At 40.3% G+C, this 20,717-nt stretch overlaps 1 protein-coding gene across 1 annotated transcript in view; it reads right to left on the bottom strand.

The window, feature by feature from the left end:
* Ccdc80 (coiled-coil domain containing 80) overlaps positions 1-20,695 on the bottom strand; it is a 29,972-nt gene extending 9,277 nt beyond the window's left edge. Inside the window, exons 1-5 of the mRNA XM_003469206.5 lie at positions 19,962-20,695; positions 17,652-19,555; positions 10,789-10,945; positions 3,259-3,395; positions 1,604-1,752 (exon numbers count right to left, since the gene is read on the bottom strand). Of these exons, the coding sequence (XP_003469254.1) occupies positions 1,604-1,752; positions 3,259-3,395; positions 10,789-10,945; positions 17,652-19,544 (2,336 nt within the window). The 5' untranslated portion in view covers positions 19,545-19,555; positions 19,962-20,695. The remainder of the gene's footprint in view (positions 1-1,603; positions 1,753-3,258; positions 3,396-10,788; positions 10,946-17,651; positions 19,556-19,961) is intronic.
* Positions 20,696-20,717: the final 22 nt, after the last annotated feature.

A 20,717-nucleotide genomic window follows, 5' to 3' on the forward strand; every position in this document is an offset into this window, starting at 1 on the left:
GAGCACACAGAAAGTGATCAGAGCAAGGTTGGGTTGGGAGCCAAGATGCTTCCTACCATTCTTATCATCTAATGGCTGAGAGATATTTAAATCTGCTTAATTTAGCGGTATAGAGTCAACACAGCTAATAAGTTGCAGATCCAACATTTTCCATTCTTTAGATACCCTCCTGAATCTGTAAGGGTTCAGATTATCCACTTCCTAGTTATGCAATTCTTGATACACTGACTCACAAGTGGCAATTCTGGTTTTATAGACATGGTAAAGATTTGTTGGGGACCACAAATTCATAATGCCTAATTCTGTATACTTCCCTAAGGGATGAATGAAGGCTTGGGATTAAGACTTCCCATTAACTCTTGGGATGGGCCATCTTCTTCCACTCACTGAGACTAAACTAAAAATACAAAGGTTAAAAAGAACACCCTGGGAAAACCTTCGTAACATAGGTTTTCATCTCCATCCTCTTGAGTTATCCCAGGATTATCTGTTGACTGCTGAGTAGCTGACTCTGAATCTTCTGCCAACCTTGAATCTTCTACAGTATACACACCCAATAAATAGTGGCTCCTTTGGAGTATAGTGGTCTCTGCCTGTCCTGAGGCTTTGACCTCCCAGTGCTGTATCATGCATTACTAAATTTGTCTCTGCTTCTTACTTCATTCTTTTGCTATACCCCTTATACAGGCAGTTGGGGATCTTGGCCAGGTCCCTGATAAAGATTCTGCCTAAGTGATATACATTTAACCCTGAGCCTCCAGGCAAATGCTCTATTTCTGGTGCCCATCAGTCATGCAATAAATGCAGTTGGGGTACTGTTTTTTGTATATGTGGGGTTTTCTTTTTGTTTGTTCATTTTTTTTTGATATTGGGATCAAATTTATGACCTTGTGCTTGCCAGGCAGGTGCTTATGCCACTGAGCTAAATCCCTGGCCCTTGTGGGTTATTTTTATGATTTTGCATTTCCTAAGGCCCCAAAGTCCCTGTAGAATTTTTCTTTAATGTTAAGGAAGAAAAGGAGAAGGGAAAAATTGAAATTTTTTGTTTATTTTGCATTCTTGTCTAGATACACTCCTTCCTCACTGCACTGAGGTTGCTGTGAAATGGCTTTCAATGTCACTCCCTAGAGAATCAGAGAGCTGAGTTAAGAGGATGTGTCTTTTTGAGGTCTTAGTGGGGCTTTTGTTGTTTTCTACACAGTTGCAAGGAAGCGGAAAATCAAGCACAGTATGCCAATCTATTAAATAAATGTGTCAAACAAAAGTTTCATACACAGAACATTCTAAATCCACTGACTGAGTCAATCCTCAAGAAGTTCAGAATTCTATATTCTGTTCCAAAAATGGAGCAGAAAGACAAAAAAAGACCTCGCCAAAATTACAAATCCACATTTACTCATAAAGCTGAACCCAGTCAGCCTTCGATCAGTTGCTTCCAACTACACAAGCCAAGCCTGCAGCCAGAGTGCCCAGAGACTGACAGCCTTTCTCGGGTGAGAATCATTCTCCACACACATTTGTTTCTCTGTCTGTTTGGCATTTTCATTAGCTCACACCAAACAGATTTGTGCTTGCCTCTTTTAAGACTGGAAAGTTGATGTACCTGGATAGGAAGTTCTCCAAGGACTGCTTCTTGTCCTCTTTACATGCAATGCCCTCCTTTTTCTGCTTCTCCATATCTTTGATTCGGGACTGGAATGTATCGATCAGATCAAACACAGACTTCATTGCAATCGGCACCTCATAGTATTGCTGTTTTAAAAAGCACAGAATTCAAATTTTATGTAAATGCATTTCTTCTGTCAGTTCAGAGAATCCAGAAGAATTCAGGGAACTTCTGGGGAAATATTTTAAAACACAGCCTGGCAGGCTCACTGATTTACAAAGTTCTGATGATGTTTTGAAGTTTAGAATCCATGAAACAACTGCCACTTTTACAAAGAATTTTTCTTAACAATACTTTGTTGTTAGAAAGGGCCCGTGTCTTCCTCATCACTTCCCTAAAAGTACCCAACTCATTCCTGCTCACTACTGAAAGGTGAAAAACACTATATCCAGACATGAAACTAATTGGAATGCCACGTTAGAGTAGTTTTACACCAAGGCCTATTCTCTAGTCCCAGAAATTGTTTCATTGAATGAGCAACACTTAATATTAAGTCACGTTGGCTTACATATTTTTTCAAAACAAATTGGGATCTAACTTAAAGAGAATAAAATTTATATCCTGAGTTATCACTGTCAGGACTTACAAAAGCAACCTGAGACAGATTTGGGGCTAGATGAACACAATCAGCATATGCTGGAGAAAAGTCTAGATGTGGCTCGGAGCTAGTGTGTCCAACGGGAATTCACTTTAGAGATCAGGCAGTCCAAGATCTCACATACGCAATGGAGTAATACATGGTGGAATCAATCAATAAAGCAGTCCCTCCCTAGATCCAGAAAAATCCAGCTGCAAGTTAAGTCAACTATTCTGACAACCCAAGAAGCCTTTTTCCCTAAACATTCTTATGTAATCATATTTAACGCCAATATATTGAAATTATAGCAAATTCTGGAGCCAGCCTGCAGGTTATGAAGTCCAACACTACCTGGGTAGTCTTGGATAAGTTACTTATCCATTCTGAAACTTTTTTCTTTTTTCTCTGTGAAACAAAAACAATGCTAGTGTTTATCTTGGAAGTTTGAGACAAGAGCTGCAAAGTGTTAAGGAGAATGCCTGGCATAATGAAAGCCCTTGATAAAGTTAGCCATTTCTGTTATTCTTGTGACTATGTAACATGGGTTTTCATGGTTCAGAAACCATGTCCTTAAGCACAGGAAGAAAATAGGTGTGAAATATTACAGTCTTCTCCACGTTGGCTCAGAAGGTAAACTTTCAGACCCTTCCAAAAATACCCTCTGTTAAACACCAAGTTTCTTGAAGACACAAAACACTCTTTGCTTTTCATCCCCAGGGCTTGGAACACCACACCTATTCAAAAAGTGCCTCATGAATGCACAGCATTGCAGTTAAAGAAGAATTTAGTCAGACTCAAATAGCTAGGCCATTGCAGGTCAGTCTAAACCATTTTCTCCTGGAGTGAACAGTTCTGAAGGCAAATTCATAAGACAATGAGAAATGCTTGGGCCATTTCAAGACTCCTTTCATTTAGGAAGTAACTTGTGCTCACTCATATGTCTAATAGACTCATTGACAAAAACAATGAGTAGCTGCTATTCTGAGGGGTTGCAATGTATCATAAGAAGCTGTACCTTGACTCTCAGATCAACGTCTGTCAGCACCATGAAAAAGTCATTATAGGTCATTCCATACTCTTTCCGCAGCTCACTGATGAGATGCTGGTCTACCAAGTCTTCATCATCCACCACACGCATAGGTTTCTCATTATCTAAGGCAAATGAAATGGGAGTAAGCATGGGTGTGAAGCAGTTGAGTAGGGGCTCTGAGTCTCCGATTGCCTCTCATCAGACCAGCCTGCATTAGTTTTATATATTCAACTTACACAGTGTATAAACAAAAGTTTCAAAGGGAATTAGTAAATATTGCAGCAAACAAACAAGCTACTTTTGAAAGTCACTCTTCTAGTGATAATGAAAGAATGATAAAATGCTCCATCTCTGCCCCCTCCATCATAGGGAATCAGAAAGGGAAAAGTCTATTGTAACACATCTAGAAGAAAACAGCCAATGCCCTTAGGGAATGGGTCTTTAATCCAACTCCCTAGACTCACTCATTTCTGTACATTTTATTTACAGAGCTGGGGATTTAGCTCAGCTGCACAAGTGCCTGCTTGGCAAACACGAGGTCCTGAGTTCAATCCCTGGCACCAAAAAAAAAAAAAAAAAAAAAAAAATTAGACAAAACATACATAAATAAAATAAATTTTATTAGCACTAAACATAAATTTGAGTCTGAAACCTCATGTTATAGCTATAGAGAAAAAAAATGTGTATGTTCAAACATAGTTACAGGTTCCTTTCGGTTGTAAAAATAAATTCATGCTATTCATAATATAATTTTTCAAAATTCTTGTGAGTCTAAGAAAAATGTGACTGAATTTATGGAAGTTTTAAACCAGTATGTGTTTTCTCAATCATCAAATCCCAAAAAAGAAATCTGTATAATTCAGAATAGGTATCACTGGGTAATAGGAAATGAAAATCAAAGTATCTGACTTATACTGCAACTTGTATTCTGCAAAAATCTTAACATTTCTTAGGACAAGATAGCTTTTACAGAAGACTGCCCCTCAATTTACAATAGTTGGGCTTAACAATTTTTCAACTTTATGATAGTGAGAATGTGAAACATACTCAGTAGAAACTATACTTTAAACATTGAATTTTCGGTCTTTTCCCAATATTCATTCATGATGTGAAAACACATCAGTAATCCACAGCCCTCAATCAGTCACGTAATCCTGAGGAAAATCAATTGATGCATTCATGATGATGATGAATTAGGTTTATTAAGTGCATTTTTACTCAGAATATTTCCAATTTATAATGGATTCACCAGGATTAAACCACATCATAAACTAAAGAATATCCATATTTACTTCATCTGTCTCAAACAGGTCACTGTACCATACTATTCAGATCCTTTTGCCTTCAGGAAGGAGTTTGCTGTCAATATTAGTAGCTGGATCCAGCCTAAAAAGGGCTCTTCTTAAAAGAAAACTGCCTTTCCCCAAACCATAGCCTACTAGAACACAACTCAATTTGATGATTAGTGCAGTGGGCAAAAGGAATAGATTTAAAACCTGTCTCCCTTGCCTCAAAGTGACCAACTCTAAAGGAACAGGAACACTGAAACTCAAAGTCATCCACTAGCTAATCTTGCATCCTTCTCCCTTCATAGAGAGTAAGAATATATCTCACTAACTTCTTACATGCAAAACTCAAAAGCAGGATCTGTATCTGAGAGAGACTTACAAAGAAGAGCAGTGACTTGGTCAAGTGCACACTGTAATTAATATTAAGGATGAAGGTTACGATTCAGTATAATTCACTCCTGTCCAGTATTCTTTCTTTTGTACAAAAATGCCTCACATTAAAAGAGTAAAGAGGATCCAGAACCAAGCTTTAAGCCAACTTTGTTCTGCTGGCAAGAAGCCTGTTTCACAGTCTGGTTTCCTCTTTCACCAAAAATATCTTCTGAAATATTCCAACCAAACATTAGAGAAAAAATTCTGCATTCCCACACTTCTGAAATATGTTTGCACTGAATAAGGAAATCTAACAACAAAGATGACGACGACGATGATGACAACAGCGACAACAATGAAAGCTCTGTACTGTGCTGGACCCAACTAGAATGATGCAACTGTGTAAGACAGAATCCATTAAGGTCAGATTCTGTGGAGGATAGATGTCAGGCCAGCTTCTGTCTTCAGCTGCCTGCTTTGGTCACAGGTCTCTGTTATGCTTTATATTCTGTATAAATCAGAGCTGGCTAAACAAGTGCTCTCCAGTCTGGAAAGGCAACATCGAGTAGGCAGCTTAAGTTTATCCAAATCTAGTCCTAGCAACTGCTATAGAAATTATAAGCAAAAATTCTTTAGGAAACAGCCTATAAATGTCCACATGCTACTAACCCAGCTAGAATGATTCACAGTTCTAAACATTTTCTGATATTTGCATCGATGTTTATTGAGGAAATGGAAGATAAGGATGAGAGGGTGAACTCTGTTCTGTGCTGGTAAGGACTACCCCTAAGTGAAATGCTGACTAAGTCCTTAGCCTTTAAGACCTCAACCCTAAGTGTCAGTACCCAAATTCAAGTAGTAGTAAATTTCTCCTTGCGTTTGTTTTCCATAACTGACTACAGACAGCAATGGCACTGAAGAAAAATGTAGCTTCACTTATATCAGCAATTGTGCCAGGTATTTAGTTTAAAGTTTCTATCCATGACTGCTACTTCTCTGTGACATCTATGCTTTTTTTTCTCTTCTCCTCTTAACCTATTTCCTAATTTCAAGCCATTCTGTCAACACTCCAGCCTTTCCTGTTGCTTCAGAAAGTCCTTATCAAAATATGATTCAGTGTCCTCCTTCACCATAATCATCTGCATTACTTGTTAAAATTACAGCTCTTGCATCCAGACCAATTGAATCAGAAGTAGTGTTAGGAGGCCCAGGTGTCTGCATTTAACAAATTTCTCAGAGGATTATTATGCACCCTAAGGACGGAGAACTACTGTCTCACAGGATAGAAAACTTGCATCCATCTTTGACTTTAGAATTCAGAACAGGTATCATGTCTTTAGAAAGTTAAATAAAAACAAAAATAGCTTCATACCATTGTCACTTACTCTCTAAAAAATCTACTCACTTTTACAAGGCTTCTCTATTAAATAAACCCATTGTTCAAAAAAATTTTTACAATATTTTCTGTAACAATGAAAGCAATTGTAAGAATTTATCCCTCTATCACCTTCTTCAAATACTTGATTCGTACATTTGATTTAGGCACATTTTTCTCTTTGTCAAAGTTGAGCTTGACCTTGATATGCTTGACGTCACAGGGATCAAGGGCAGAGGAGCAGATGATTGAACAAGTCGGCTACAGGCTTTCTGGCCTCTAGGGCACAGAATGACCATAGTCCAAGACTGAATTAACACAGAGGTGAACACCCAGGTACTACATGGAGATCTGAGCACTGATGCAGCTTCTTTTTAAAGCTCAGAGTGGCAGGATTTAGAGGAAGCAAGTGTCAGGCACTGTCACAAGTGAAGAGAGGGTTGGGGGCAAAGCATCAATTTTTCAGGACTGCAGAAAGCAGCATTTTTGGATTGTCGTGGATTCTGCTGATTGGGAAGCTTCTCCAGCAGAATAATTTTCTTCAAAAGGATCAAAAGACATAATATTTTAGACTAGAGTGAATTCTACCATTTTTATTCGTAAAGGGTTGTTAATTTACCTGTGAATTCCTTACATATAAGAAATCATACCTCGTCCATTCTTGTTATGGTATTCCACTTTCATCAAATCCACCTCCATCAACTTTTCTACCTCTTTGGTTATCATCTACCCTCAAGCTCTTCTTTCAAAAGAAATTATCAAATTTATTTACACTACAAATTATCAATTTCCTTTATCCTATAAAATACTTTGTGTTATAACTCTTAAAATTTGGTAATCAAATACCAGTGTCAAACTATTTCTCATCCCCATATTTTGCTAGAAAAAAGCCTGCTCATATGTTCCTCACTTTCATTCTACAATGAAGTGCTGCTAGCCAGAGTCTTATCCCTATCTGACAACTCTGTGTATGATCCATCCACTTAACATCCACACCGATAATCTTATGATAGGCTGATACTTTAAATGTCATTAACAATAATGAATGTCATTATGTGTTAAACTCTTGCTTGTAATATACTCCATTCTAACAAAACCAGACAGGCACTGGAATTTGCTCAAACATAACTTTGTCTAGACTAATCTTGAAATCTTAAGGTAGGCTTCCTGATGTTTGTAGGTTCATCAGTGATGGCCCAAATGATTTTGAGATGGACCAGCTGATGAATATTCCTTACACTGTAGTTGGATGTAAGCATCTATTTTCAAGATCCATTGAAGAATTTGATGGGCCAGTGATACAGCTCAGGGATATAGCACAGCATCTGCCTGGAAAATGTAAGGTTCTGAGTGTGATTCCTGGTACCAAAAAAACGAAAAAAAGAAAAAGAAAAGAAAAGACAAAATCCACGGCCAGGGATATAACTCAGAGGCATGTGGCATAGCACCAGCCTGGCAAGCACAAGGCCCTGAGTTTGATTCCCAGTACCAAAAAAAAAAAAAAAAAAAAAAAAAAAAAAAAAAAAATCTGGAAAAATAGGGAGTGGTTGATTTATTTTTGACAAAAAGTAAGGCCATCAGATATATTTCCAGCTAAAAGTCAGACAAGGTTGGGGTTTAATTCACTGAGAACACGGTTTGTGCCAATTCTTATTTTCCCATGGCTGACTCCCAGTCCTGGCTGCAAGCGCTATATCCTTTCCCATAAGGGTAACCTGGGACACAACATGAGAGTGAAAGCCTTCCAGGAATTAGACTAGAATCACAATAAAGTTCACGCCCACTCCGCGTCAGTTCTGGGCTGCCATTCAGTGAGGCAAACACCCAAATCACAATACCTGAGCTCCAGAAATGCAGAAATACTGCCTCCCTGCAGTTCCTATTCAATCCAGATGTCTAGAAAACAGCAGTGTTATGCTAAAAACTTGCCAAGGCAGCACCAGATGCTTACAATAGGACCAGCAGGCTGAGGTGGAAGATATAATGACTTTTCCAAACTTCTCTGAAGGGATGGAAATAGCTTGTGGAAGAGTTGGTGGACAGCACATTTGACACTAGGAACACCTGGCTGAGGAAGACTTTCATCACCAGCCAGCACCAGTCTCTCTTCAGGACTGAATACCAACTTCCTCTCTAGACATCTGAATGAAGTTAAGCCCACTGGCTCATGCTGCTATGTGCAACACCAGGAAACAAATAGTTGAATCCTTGTTAACTACTAAATATGGCTTTGCAGTATTAGTCTCCTGGGCTTCACTTTTATTATCAAAAGCAGTAACGCAGTCTGACCTGGAAGAGCATTTGTGAGGCTTCCTGCATCACCATTCTGAAAGGAGCAGAAAATGATCGCAATTATTTTGCAATTGCAAGTGTTTTAGTGACAACTGTAACAGCTCACTAAACCTCCAGATAACTGCCAGATCAAATGGTAATATGGTAATGATAAACATCCACAATAGTAGTGCCCATTATCAATTGGGTTTTTATATACTTTTCTTATTTAATCCTCACCATTACCTGTGAAATAGGTGGGGCTTTTCCCCCTAAAATAAGACTTAAGAGGTAACTTGCCAAGGTCACACAAATACATTTTGGGTCTTTTCTTTTCTTTTGTGTTTTTTAATTTTTATTTTATTTGTGTGTGTGTGTGTGTGTGTGTGTGTGTGTGTGCGCGTGTGGTAGCAGGAATTGAACTTAGGACCTTGCTCTTGCCAAGCAATTGCCGCACTGCTGAACTATACCCCCAGCCAACAAATCTGACTTTGAGTCTGTTTTCTTTCAGATCGACTTGTTTTCTGTCCTTCATTTGTATGATTTTTATTATGGCTTTGATTAAAGAATGTCTTTTTTCATTTTTTTCTTATGCATACATAGGAATCACTTGTCCACAAATCAGTCACTAATTCACAATGATTTATGATGGAGCATGGGAAAATGAGCTATTTAATTTTCCTTTGTAGTCATTTCATGGGAAAGTAAATTTAAAAACATGGAGCATACATAACTGAAAATTTATAATACATAAATTCTAGAGTTATACTGTACAATACTGTATCTATAGTTAAAGTACTATATTTTGAGCTTTAAAAATTGTCCGGAATGCAATCTCATGTTAAGTATTCTTGCCACAATAAAAAAAAAAATAGCATAATAAAGTTAAAATACTTCAAATCAAGTTTAGATTATCATGACATAATTATGACTGCTATGCTTATTTTTCCCAAGATAATATGCCAGAAAAAATCTGAAAATGTCACATATGTTGAATTTAAATATTAAAATTTTTAAATATATTCATATTAATATATCAATATATTAATATATTTTAATTATTAATATATGTGCATATATATGCACTTTATATATATATTTATATATATATGTAGCAAGAGATGACAGAAAGAGAGAGATAAAGAGGAGAGAAAGAAAGAGAATAAGTTTTATCCTATTTTATGAAGCAAGATCTCACCATGTAGATCAGATTGGCCTTGAACTCACTACATAGCCCAGGCTGGACTTAAAATTGCAGTGATCCCCCTGCCTCAGCCTCCTGGGTGCTGGGATTATAAGTGTACACCACATATGCAGTTTAGGAAAAGTATTTTTACATTGTTATAGATGTTTCCATATTAAAAAATTTATGAAAAAAATGCAGAATATATAAGTGATGAAATATGAGGGTTTACTCTGAAGGGTTTTGATTTAAAGCTAAACAACAGCAAAGTTGAGAAAGACTACAAAAATTTTTTTAAAAATAAATTTTCAGAGATAAAATAATTACAAAAGAAATGGGGCAGGTCAGACTTTGGCCTTCTAAGTGTGCAGCTTAACTAATGACAGAAGTCTCCCACGTTCCCATGAGAACCCATCGAGTTACATCTGAGCGGCCTTTGCTAACTGTGCGCTCATGAATCTCACACGTACCATTAATATGAAAAATTGTGAAAACTCTAAACTCAGCCAAACTCTTCTGCTTTCCAAAAAGACTTGGGAGTAGTTCAATCTATATTTTTGGACACTTTTTGTTTAGCTTCATGGCCTCACTAAACTCTGGTTACTTCCCTGCTTGGGCTTGCCAAAGTCAAGTGGGTCCAGGGGTCTGGCTGGTCCCCATTTGTGATGAGTCACCCGCGGCTTGCAGGCCACAGGCAGATCCAGCAGCAAAACAGAATTCAGGGGCTGAGTACTGCTCAGATTCCCCCTCCACTACACTGCTTTTCTCATTCCCCTCCACCTTACTGACTTTCAGACAGGAATAAAGCAGTCATGCTATTTTTCACTTTAAAGTGCTGAAAGCATCAGCCAGAACTACCTGGAATGGTCATGTAAATAAGGAGGCCAACCGACTTGTATTATCATGAACAAAGAGGCATCCAGACCCCTGGATGTTCCTTTTGATCCCCACAATCCCCCTCCCATAACACTTGCCAAACCTTATATATAGCAAAAACAAAATACGATTAAAATACTTAAGAGAACCTAGCTGGAAGTGGTCTATTTTCATGGAGCCGTTACTGACAGGGCCGAAGATAGTGATGACGGACATTTTTCGGATGGCCATCTTGCAGAAATTCTCCAGATAATCATCACGTTGCTGCACATACATGTTGTTCTCAGCTTTTGGAGCAGTGATCAGCTGGAGGTGGGGGAGAAGGAGCAAATATTACTTCACAGCATTAGATTCACTGGGCAAAGCCCAAGGACATTATTTGGAATGGAGGGCTGGTATTGACTACAGACTACCTAATTACAGACTGCTGTTAGTCAGCTGGCATAACTAAGGCCATCTGGACGGGCCTCTTTTGTTTTAAATGAATCCAGACATCCTAGATGGTTCTGATCGCTTCCATTATTTACCTTCGTGACTCCTGGGGTCTCAGTGTTCCTATTCATGAACTCTGCACAGGAAGACTGATTTTGCAAGGCTGTTTTGAGTATCACATAATGACCTGGCATGCAACCATGGTTCAGTATGTTTCTGCCTTCTCTCACTTTGGTCTTTATTATCCTAATGGGCTAATTAGACGTTGGAACTGTTTGCTACATTCCACAAGTGGGCTGGCATCAACCTGTGCATGCTGGATGTAGAAGGATGTAAAATCTTACTCTGAAGGTGGTCAGGTCCTATTGATCTCCTTGACCCCAAATCCCTCGCCAGGGTGGTGTCTGCAGGGCACGCCATCTGTTCACAGATGACTCATCACTGAGCTAGGAGGCAGCCTCCACAAAAATGCTTTTGTAAATGATTTCTTGCATTTGACCACATTCAAACATCTCTCAGAGACTTTTCTCCTCACCTACCCAGGCCTACAAACCATGCCTGAAGTTTATGGCTATTTTCCTAGCATTTTTCACAGGGGAAGTCAACATAACCTCTTGCAAATATTTTATCAAAAATAGGCAAGAAATTTGGTCCTACTTTGATCTTGCTGTTGATTTTTCTCTGTCAGATGTGTTCATTGATACTTGTGGGCTTTCCCTGCTACAAATTTGCTATGCACGACTAAACAGTCTCATGAAAATTAAAAGATATTCAAAATGCTTTTCTTGAGCCAAATATTTAAAAAGCTTGTGAGAAATAAAGTTTTTAAAAAATATTCTTCTTTCTCAAATCATTATTACTTACATTTTAAATACGCTTACCCCAGTTCATTTTCTATGTATGCTTGTGTGTGTGTTCATTTGGACTTGATGGATAGGAACTGTTGGTTTGAGAAGTATAATTTCGCAAGGGAACAAGTAATAAAATTTCTCTAAATTTATTTCTGACTCACTTTTTAAAGTACTTCTAAAAAGATGCGATGATGATATATTTAGTTAGAGTGTTTTTATTAGCTATGTGGGATTTCAGGTAATAGTTTGAATCTTGGAGTTTTATTTTAACCTGACATATCTTAGTTTTTTCTTTCTGATTCTTTGCTAATAAAAACACTATTTTGAAATATACAAATGAACATTTAAATGAGAATATAAAATTGTGAAAGCAAAGGTAATGGAAAGAGATTTATTGTTAATGAGTTTGGATTTCTTAGCTTTGATTTAGAATAAGCCCATCCCTGGAATATAATTAGAGTGGTGTCTACACACAGCTGGCCAGATGCTAGGAGACTGACAATTACCTGCCCTGTACCTTCAAATACACACAGAGACTTCATTTCATTCCTCTCATACTTTGCTATGGATCCACAGACACAGTATGATATGAATGGATTTTGAAAGTTCTCAAAACCTCTCCTAGTCTCCTCCGTGTGAGTATACACAATTAGGAATTTCAGACAACATATAATCATAGTGAAGCCTTTTTCCCAAACAACTCTATACACAGTAATGTTAGGCTGTGAGTATCCAGGGGCAGTCTGTGGCAATCTCAAATAAATAAAAATCTCTGAGTATTATATTCTCTTGGAGTCTTTGACCAATAATGCCTTAACTCACCATCGAGGTGACATTCATTTTGCCTGACTCATTTCCTGGCTTCTGGCCCTCTGGGATCTGGTGCCAGCCTCTCTCTTGCTAAAGTTCCTTCTATCCCTCCCTTAAATGACCTCTTTACCACCAATAGCTAGATGAGTCCAGATTTTGAAATGAAAGGAATCTCGGACAGAATGGCACAGAAAAAGGGTGACTACCACCAAAACTAGAGGACTAGCACTTTTGTCCTAGTTCTACTCTTCTGTAGGCTTAACAAGTCCATTTAATTTGATGAATCTCAGTTTTGTCATCTTTACAATGGAACCATTTCTATGTCAATCTCATAAAGCTGTGAAGTTAAAAAATAAGCTGTGTGTACCTCAGCACATACATATCTGTTGCTTTATATTTGTTTTTGAGATAGGGTCCCAATACGTAGTTCAAGATGTCCTTGAACTCACTATGTAGCCCAGGCAGGCAATTCTCCTGCCTCAGCACCTCCAGTGCTGGGATTCCAGGTGTGCACCACTACACTCGGCTTATCTGTGTCTCTGAAAAGTTTCTGTATATTCCTTCTTACATGTATATTTAGTCTTCCCTCCCACCTAAGAGACCCTCTTCCAATACCTTATCACAGTCATTTCCTCCTCTGAATAATTGTTCTGTTTGTAAAGACAAACAGAACAATGGAGTCTTTACAAACAGAACAATGGAGTATATGTATTTCCTTTATTTACTATTATCTTTTATATTCAGGTTAAGTTCACTGCCCTACAGACAGTGGGAGCTCCTGAGTGCTTAGTTACTTTCCAGCCAGCAAAGAGGGGACAGAGTTAGAAACACAAGGGTGCCTGGTTACAGATGTCTAGATGCAGCTCTCTGATCAATCAGAAAGACTTTCTCCCTTATGTTTTAATCTCCTTCTCCATTTGGCACTCAACAAAGAGAGGAGGCTGGTCATCTGACACTTCTTAGAGATTCTCCCTGTATATCAATATTTCCATCCAGTTTGGCAGCATTTTAAACAGTATTTAAAATGGAAAACATTTCCAGTCTCTTCTTCCAAAAAAAAAAAAAGTGTACCCTAGAACTCTTCAGGAAACATTATTGTCTGTCACTTGTACTCTTTCTAGTTCAGCAGCAATAAATCAAGGCATGAATCATGAATTTAAAATTGTGTTCCAACTTGTGTGTTTGCTCAGTGGTCCCAGAAAAGAGGAGAAAACCCGTTTGTATAAGTAAAGGAGTGAGAAGGAGTGAGAAGATACTAGGGAGGAGATATTCCAAGCACAGATTATTCTAAATACTACGTTAGGCTCAACACACTAGATTTTTATAAAATTCCATAAAATAACTTCCAAGCTAGTAATCTGCCTTGTAAACCAGAGTTGTTAAATCCTTTTCCAAATTTAAACCAAATCACTAAGTTTCTGACCACAAAGCACAGATCTGTGAAGACTGAAAATATTAACTCACAGGAGACTCATTTGCTGAAGAAAACTTAAATATGCCTTTGAGCTTACATGATTTAGCACAGTGAAGTCCCTTGTTAACAGACAAGTAGGTAGATCTCAGAGTAGCAAATGATGACTTGTCAACTATATCTCATGTAGCCCAGTGTTTTAGTGATAGTTTACCTACATTATCACCATCGTTAATCCGAGACTGACAATGTGCAATTCAAAGGATTAAGTCAAATGAATTTCAATCTACTATTTGTGACTGTTGGAACACAGGAGAGGTCAAGTGCAGATAATTAGCTAGGTAATTAAAGGTAGAAACTTTACATTTACACTTAGCACAAAATGTTGATGATTTTTATATCTTACCACTTGTTTGGGTAACTGAACGTTCAAAGTGAATTTAAAATGTACGTGTTTATTAACTAATAGAAAAACTATTTAGTCTTCCTCTCAATTTATGGCCCATGGCCTATTGGAAGCTCATATTCCTAAGAAGAAAATAAGACCCAGACTTTAATTTGAGCTTGGATTCTATTTCTGGCTTTGTCCTATTTTAGCTTTGGGTACCTTCCCAACATCTCTAAACTTTTATTTTCTCATCAATAAAGTGAGTTTTTAAAGTCATTCTTTATGGGATTTTTGTGAGAATTCAACCACACAGTCTTGGAAAAATTCCTTGCAGGGTGCGCTCTTTTCTCTGGACAGGCTAAGAGGTGGTGTGTGTGTGTGTGTGTGTGTGTGTGTGTGTGTGTGTGTGTGTTTGTGTGTGAGAAACATTGAACCGTGGTTTAGGAGTAGGACTCCTGGCTCCACTACAATGCCTTTGAAATCTTTTAGGATGCCATTTTCCCAACCTCAACCTATACCATTGTTGCCAAGATTTGTTTATATAAGAAATTAGCTCAAGTAGCAGTTACATTTTGCCATCTGGAGAATAATGTAAATAAATGCAAATTACCAAAGATTTACAATAAATTATAATGTAAGCATCAGACAACTGAAAAACTGGACAGCTGAGCTAAGAGGTCTGCACTATTCCGTAGGATGTGAACCTGCTCTCGGTTTGAGCACACTGGGTTAGTTGAGGCCAGCCAGATGTAAATATTCTCAGCCATTCTTGGGTAGTTCGAGAGTGCTAAGCCTTAATGCATATTAGTTGAATCACTGAGCTTCATGGGGAACATCAGCGGAGTTTGATGGAAGAAATGAGTGGAAAAAGGATTAATGAGAGCAATAACGTCTTTCACCCAGAAACACTGGTCGCCGCCTCCCTGTCTGGTGAAACTCTTTTCTTTCCTTCTTTTGTCTTTGTATCATGTTAACTTTATCTGGTTTTTCTAATCCCCTCTTACTTCATACATCACTAGTTCTTCAGAAAACACATCTCTGATACCATCACCAACTAGGTACACAGAGGATTGAAAGACTGAAATGTCTCCTGTTAGTATTTTCTTTCTAATAACAAATCTAATTCTCTTGCTAGTTTCAGAGTCCAAACTGCCAGGAGCAATTCCAGCTGGTTTCTGTTTTGCCTCACATGACATCAGCAGAAGCTGTCCTTTGAGTTTCATTTGCTCAGAATTTACGACCAAGGAGAGTGTTAAAAGCAGAAAAGACACAGCTGGGCTTTAAGATCCCTAACTAAGGGAACAGAGAGAAAGAGGGAATGATCAAAAGCATGACTAAGATCAAGGATTCAGTATACAAGTCCCTTTCTTTTAACTCACAAACTAGAGGTAATGGAAATATTTACTGGATGGGTGCACAATTACAATCCTGACATATTATCCGTGATTGTTTTTTCCCTGGTTTCAGTCTGACCATGAGGAACACTTTACCTGCCTTATCAGCTAAATGAATAGAGTAGGGTGATGTGTTTTAGTGGGCTGGACAAAGTGCCAGATATCCAGGGGGAGAGGAATGGAGCGCACCATTAAAGCTTTCCCACGGCCCAAAGAGAGCCATTTATCTCCACAGGTCCCCTAACAAACACTCAAGCACCAGATACAGTTGTACTCTGACATCAGTGATTCTTTTGATTCTAACAGTAATGCCCTCATTTAAGCTTATGGAGCCTGGGAATACCCAAGCAACTGTTAAATTACGTAACAGCCTAATAACCTACATCTGTATAAGTACTTTAAGGCTCTGATTAAAAATTGTAAAAGCATACATAATACACATACACACAACCAGAGATTGTTCTAATCTATAGTTCACTATTAATGGGAACAGGTAAGGGAATTTGGAACATGCTCCACCCAGGATAAACATTATGGAGACCTCTGCTTCGATTAACATTTCAAATGTACATTTAAATTTTTTGAAACCACCAAAGACAAATGGTTACCAGAGTCCTTTTGCCTAAGTCATTAATCTGAATTTAGGCCAGACTGGAAAAACTAAAAGGGGAGGACCCCTAGAAGGGTAAGGAGGAGACATGCAGAAGAAAAGAAGTCATTTTGTGTCATTGCTGAGAATTGCTCTCAAATTCAAGATGGGCTTGTTCCTGCCCGAAGCCCTCCTTAGACTTAACTAGACCGTGTTATCATTCTATGGATAGTGGCATCCATGCACGGAGAGAGGATTCTAAGGTGAATCTGTGACTTGCTCAACATTAGGGACACTGGTGACCACAGGTAAAGTGAAATTAGGGAATGCTTGTCTCCTTCTTCCCATATTTATGTGCACACACACAGACACATAGATCCACACTCATTTTGTAGACCCTCAAGAGAAATCCGTATCTAAACTCTAAGTGTCAATTTATTTCTAGAGTACTGGATGTCGATGCAATGATTCAGTACCCTACATCCTATCTCATGGGCTCTTGTTACTGGTAGTCAGACAGTGATGGAGGAGGTAGTCTTTATACAAATTCTGCCAGCAGCTTTTAAAAGTATTCGTAAAAGTCCCACCAACAAGGACCTTCTTTACTTTCAGTCAAATCTACTCTCAACCAATCTGCATTATTTTCCCTTTCGAGGCTTTTGATATCTAACTGGGAAGAGAAAAGAAACTCTAGCATGTTCTCTATACCTATTCTAGTTTCTAAGTTCTAGCAGAGAGAAATGCTTATCTTAAATTGTGACTAGAATTCAGTCATTCCATTTAGGGAACTCCATTCTTTTTTTATTATTTGAATTGAGTAAAAAGAGACTATATCTCAAAATGCACCATGGAAGAGAGAAGGATGGACATGGGTACTGTCAGGCCTGGAAGAAGCTGACTGTATGTGTTTCCCTGGTTTCACATTTAGGGACCCCCAGCCATGGCCTCTGAATTGTATAGCCATGAGTTAGAGGTTCATAGAGCATCTAAACTGAAGGGGTCTCCTGGCCTGGCTGGTCCTTTCTTGTCAAACATCCTAAGCATCTGGCTCAGCCACAGTCTGGCATCTACAAAACTCACAAGACAAACATGACTCTGCCCTGCCTCTGCTCATAAAACAATGCCAACATTACTTACGAGGAGCCTTCTTTTGCCGTCGAAGGACCCCAACAGGTCAGTCACTGACTTCGTGGGACTCTCGGGGAGCTGTTTCATGCTGGGTTTCTGGTATCCATTCTGCTCAGTTTTACCTGATTTTTTCTTCTTACTCTTCTCTTTCTCCTGCTTGTTCTTTTTCTCGGCCTTCTTTATTTGCTTTTCACTCTTGAGTAACTTGTCTGGTTTTTCATTCTTTGCCTTTTTTTTCTTCTCCTTCTCAGGTTTCTCCAGCTTCTGGTGCTTTTTAGATTCCTTTGCATTTTGGGAGGGGATGTTCCCCACCCGCATCTCCTCCTCCAGCTGAGAGGCTGTAGGCTGGCTGAGCTCATACTTATCCTCATATTCATTGCTAAGGATTTTGTCCTGGGCTTTCTTTTTGGGAAGTTTCCCCTTTGCTGGCTTGTGAGGACCTGGCACCACATTTGGGTCCCGACGACCATGTTCCCGCCTGTCTGTGCGGTTGTCCTGGAAACGACCTGGGACAGCAGCCCTCAGGCCTGGTTCTGAGATGGTGGTGGGAGGGGTGGCTGTGAAAGTGTCAAAGCTGGCAGCCTTGCTGGGCCTCCTGGTGGCCTGTGGCCTCTCCCTCTGCTGGTCCTTTCTGGGTGGAGGGTGAAGATTCTCTGAGACTGAGGGTCCCCGGTCAGTGGTCACCTCAGCAGTTGTTACTCGGGGTCTGTGGGAGACTGGGGAGGGATGCACCCAGGGAGTCCAGGGCCTCTGGGTGGCTGGAAAGAACGTGGCGGTCTTAGGTCTTGCAGCTACTGTTACCACCCTGGCCGTGGCCCGTGCAGTCACTGTGGCTGGAGCAGGAGGAAGGGTGGTAGGTCTCGGGGTTGGGGGAGCTGAGGGAGGAGCCACTGTAGTGGTGGCTAGTTTTCTCATCACCTTGACCCTCGTCTCTCTGGTTGGGGAGACTTGTGTTCTCCTTGAGTTCTCCTTCTTTGTCTCACTGCCCAGGCTTGGCTTTCCTGCTGCTCCACCATTGTTCCCCTCTTCCACCACCTGACCCTCTACTCCAGCGGCCTTACAGTTTTGGACAAAACCCTTCTGCCTGATCTTCTCTATCCTGCGAATGGGGCCCTGATCAATGACCTCGTACATGGCCTCCAGCCTGACTGGGTAAGGGTAGCGCTCCTCTACCTGCAGTGTCTTCTTCAGCAGCACCATGCTAAACTTGCCCTTCTCTAGCTTTAGGAAGCTCATCAGCTTGGGGATGAGGCTGGGGTCTAATGGCTGCTCCAGGATCCGGCCCTCACTGGTGATTCTTCGCACCTTGCCCCCTTCCTCACCTGCCTGGTGGAACAGCACAATCTGCTGGATGTGCCTTTCCGCCAGCTCACAGTACACATCATTCTTCAGGAGACTCATCATGAGGCGATAGTAGCCTTCTGAGGCATGCGGGGCTGAGATGACCCACACCCTGTTCTTGCCTGCAAAGCTGGCCAGGATATTGGGAGAGCTGGACCCCGAGGGGAAACGCAACACTCTTGACCGAGACGAGGATCCCTCATCTCCCACCATGTGGCGCGGGGAGCTTCTGGCTGTGGGTCTCAGCTTAGGTCTCACAGGAGCCCTGTTGATGCTCAAGGGGGCTGGCAGCACGGTGGGGCCAGCTAGTCTCAACACTGGCACACTCCTCCTTCTTTGGAGAGGCTGAGGGTTTAGTTCTTCCAAAGTAGCTTTGTCAATTCCACGAGACCTCCCTGTGTGCCTCAGAAACCGAGCTGGCCGACTGCTCCCTGGAGAAACCAGACGCACTTTCCGCCCTCCGTGGCTGGCTCTACTGGTGACAGGGGGGTGGGGTTCTGATCCACACACCAGCCACACTGCCAAAAGCATGGCCAAACCGGGTCCCATTCTCCACGTCATTGTGTAATTTGCTTTGGGGTGCCGAGAGGTCATGAGGCAGAAAGGGGAGAGGAAGAAAAAGAAAGAAAATCATTTAATTGTAAACAGAGCTGGTCATTATCTCTTCTCTATCTTGGCTAAGGGGAGGGGGAAGGGATGGTTAGAGAAGAAAAAAGAAACAGGTCACAAAATAGAAAACAGGGTGAGATCCTGTTGCTTTTAAGCCCCTGTAATTTGTTGATGCTTAGCAGAGACAGTAACCCGAAGCAGGAATCCAGTTTAGATTCCCAGGCAGGGTGTTCACACTGTTTCACTAGCTCTCTGGATGCTCCAGTGAAAGTACAATCTGAGAGTATTCATCCTGAGAACATTCACATCTCACTTCTTCAGGTAAGTAACAAACAAACACACCAAAGACAAACAGGATTGCACACTTACATGGTGGCTCATAGAGAGGGAGTTCAGAGGATTCCAAGAGAAATCTGAAGTTTGGTCCCCAGGACAGTCTCCTAAATGAAACACTTTTCTTCCCAGCCCTCTGTCTCCTGGCCGAGAGTGAGCAATACCCAGTGGGTGTGCTGCAGCTCCAGCTCGCACCACAGATTGCAGCCTGTCCCGGGCTGAGGGCAGCACTGACTCCTCTTCCTTCTGGCTGTGTCTTTTTACCTTTGGGATGAGTGGGAAGAAGTGAAAGGTGCTGTCCTTATCAGTCTTTGTGTCTCCATTTGTCTGCAGTTTCTCCTTGTCTGGCGTATGTCTGTGTGCCCGTCCCTCGTGGCGACACAGAACTTTTCCTACAGTGGAGTCCTAGCGATGTCTGAGTCTTGTTCTTTCCCTCTTCGGAGCGCCAGGATCCCTCTTATCACACTTTCTCCCACGGTTTGGCTTCGTTCTTTTGTTTCCGTGTGTAAAAGCACGGGGATTAATATGTTTTCCAGGCTCAGGGAAAACGCAGGAATGTGATGTTGCAAATGGATCTTTCTCCTTTCCTATAGTTCTGCCTTCCCTTCGTTTCCTCCCACCTTTTCTTCCTTTTCTTTCTCCTTCTTTTTCTTCTTCCTCTTGTCTGAATGCAGTTCCCAAAATGTCAGGACTACCTTAGTTTTGCTCCAAACCAAACTCAAACAACATCAGCCACTAAGAATCAAGGAAACTTCACTAAGAATTTAACAGATCAGCAAAACACACCTCCTT

This window comes from Cavia porcellus, unplaced genomic scaffold (genome assembly GCF_034190915.1).
Source record: "Cavia porcellus strain 051 isolate PalLab524CR breed Dunkin Hartley unplaced genomic scaffold, mCavPor4.1 scaffold_15, whole genome shotgun sequence".
Lineage (NCBI taxonomy): Eukaryota > Metazoa > Chordata > Mammalia > Rodentia > Caviidae > Cavia > Cavia porcellus.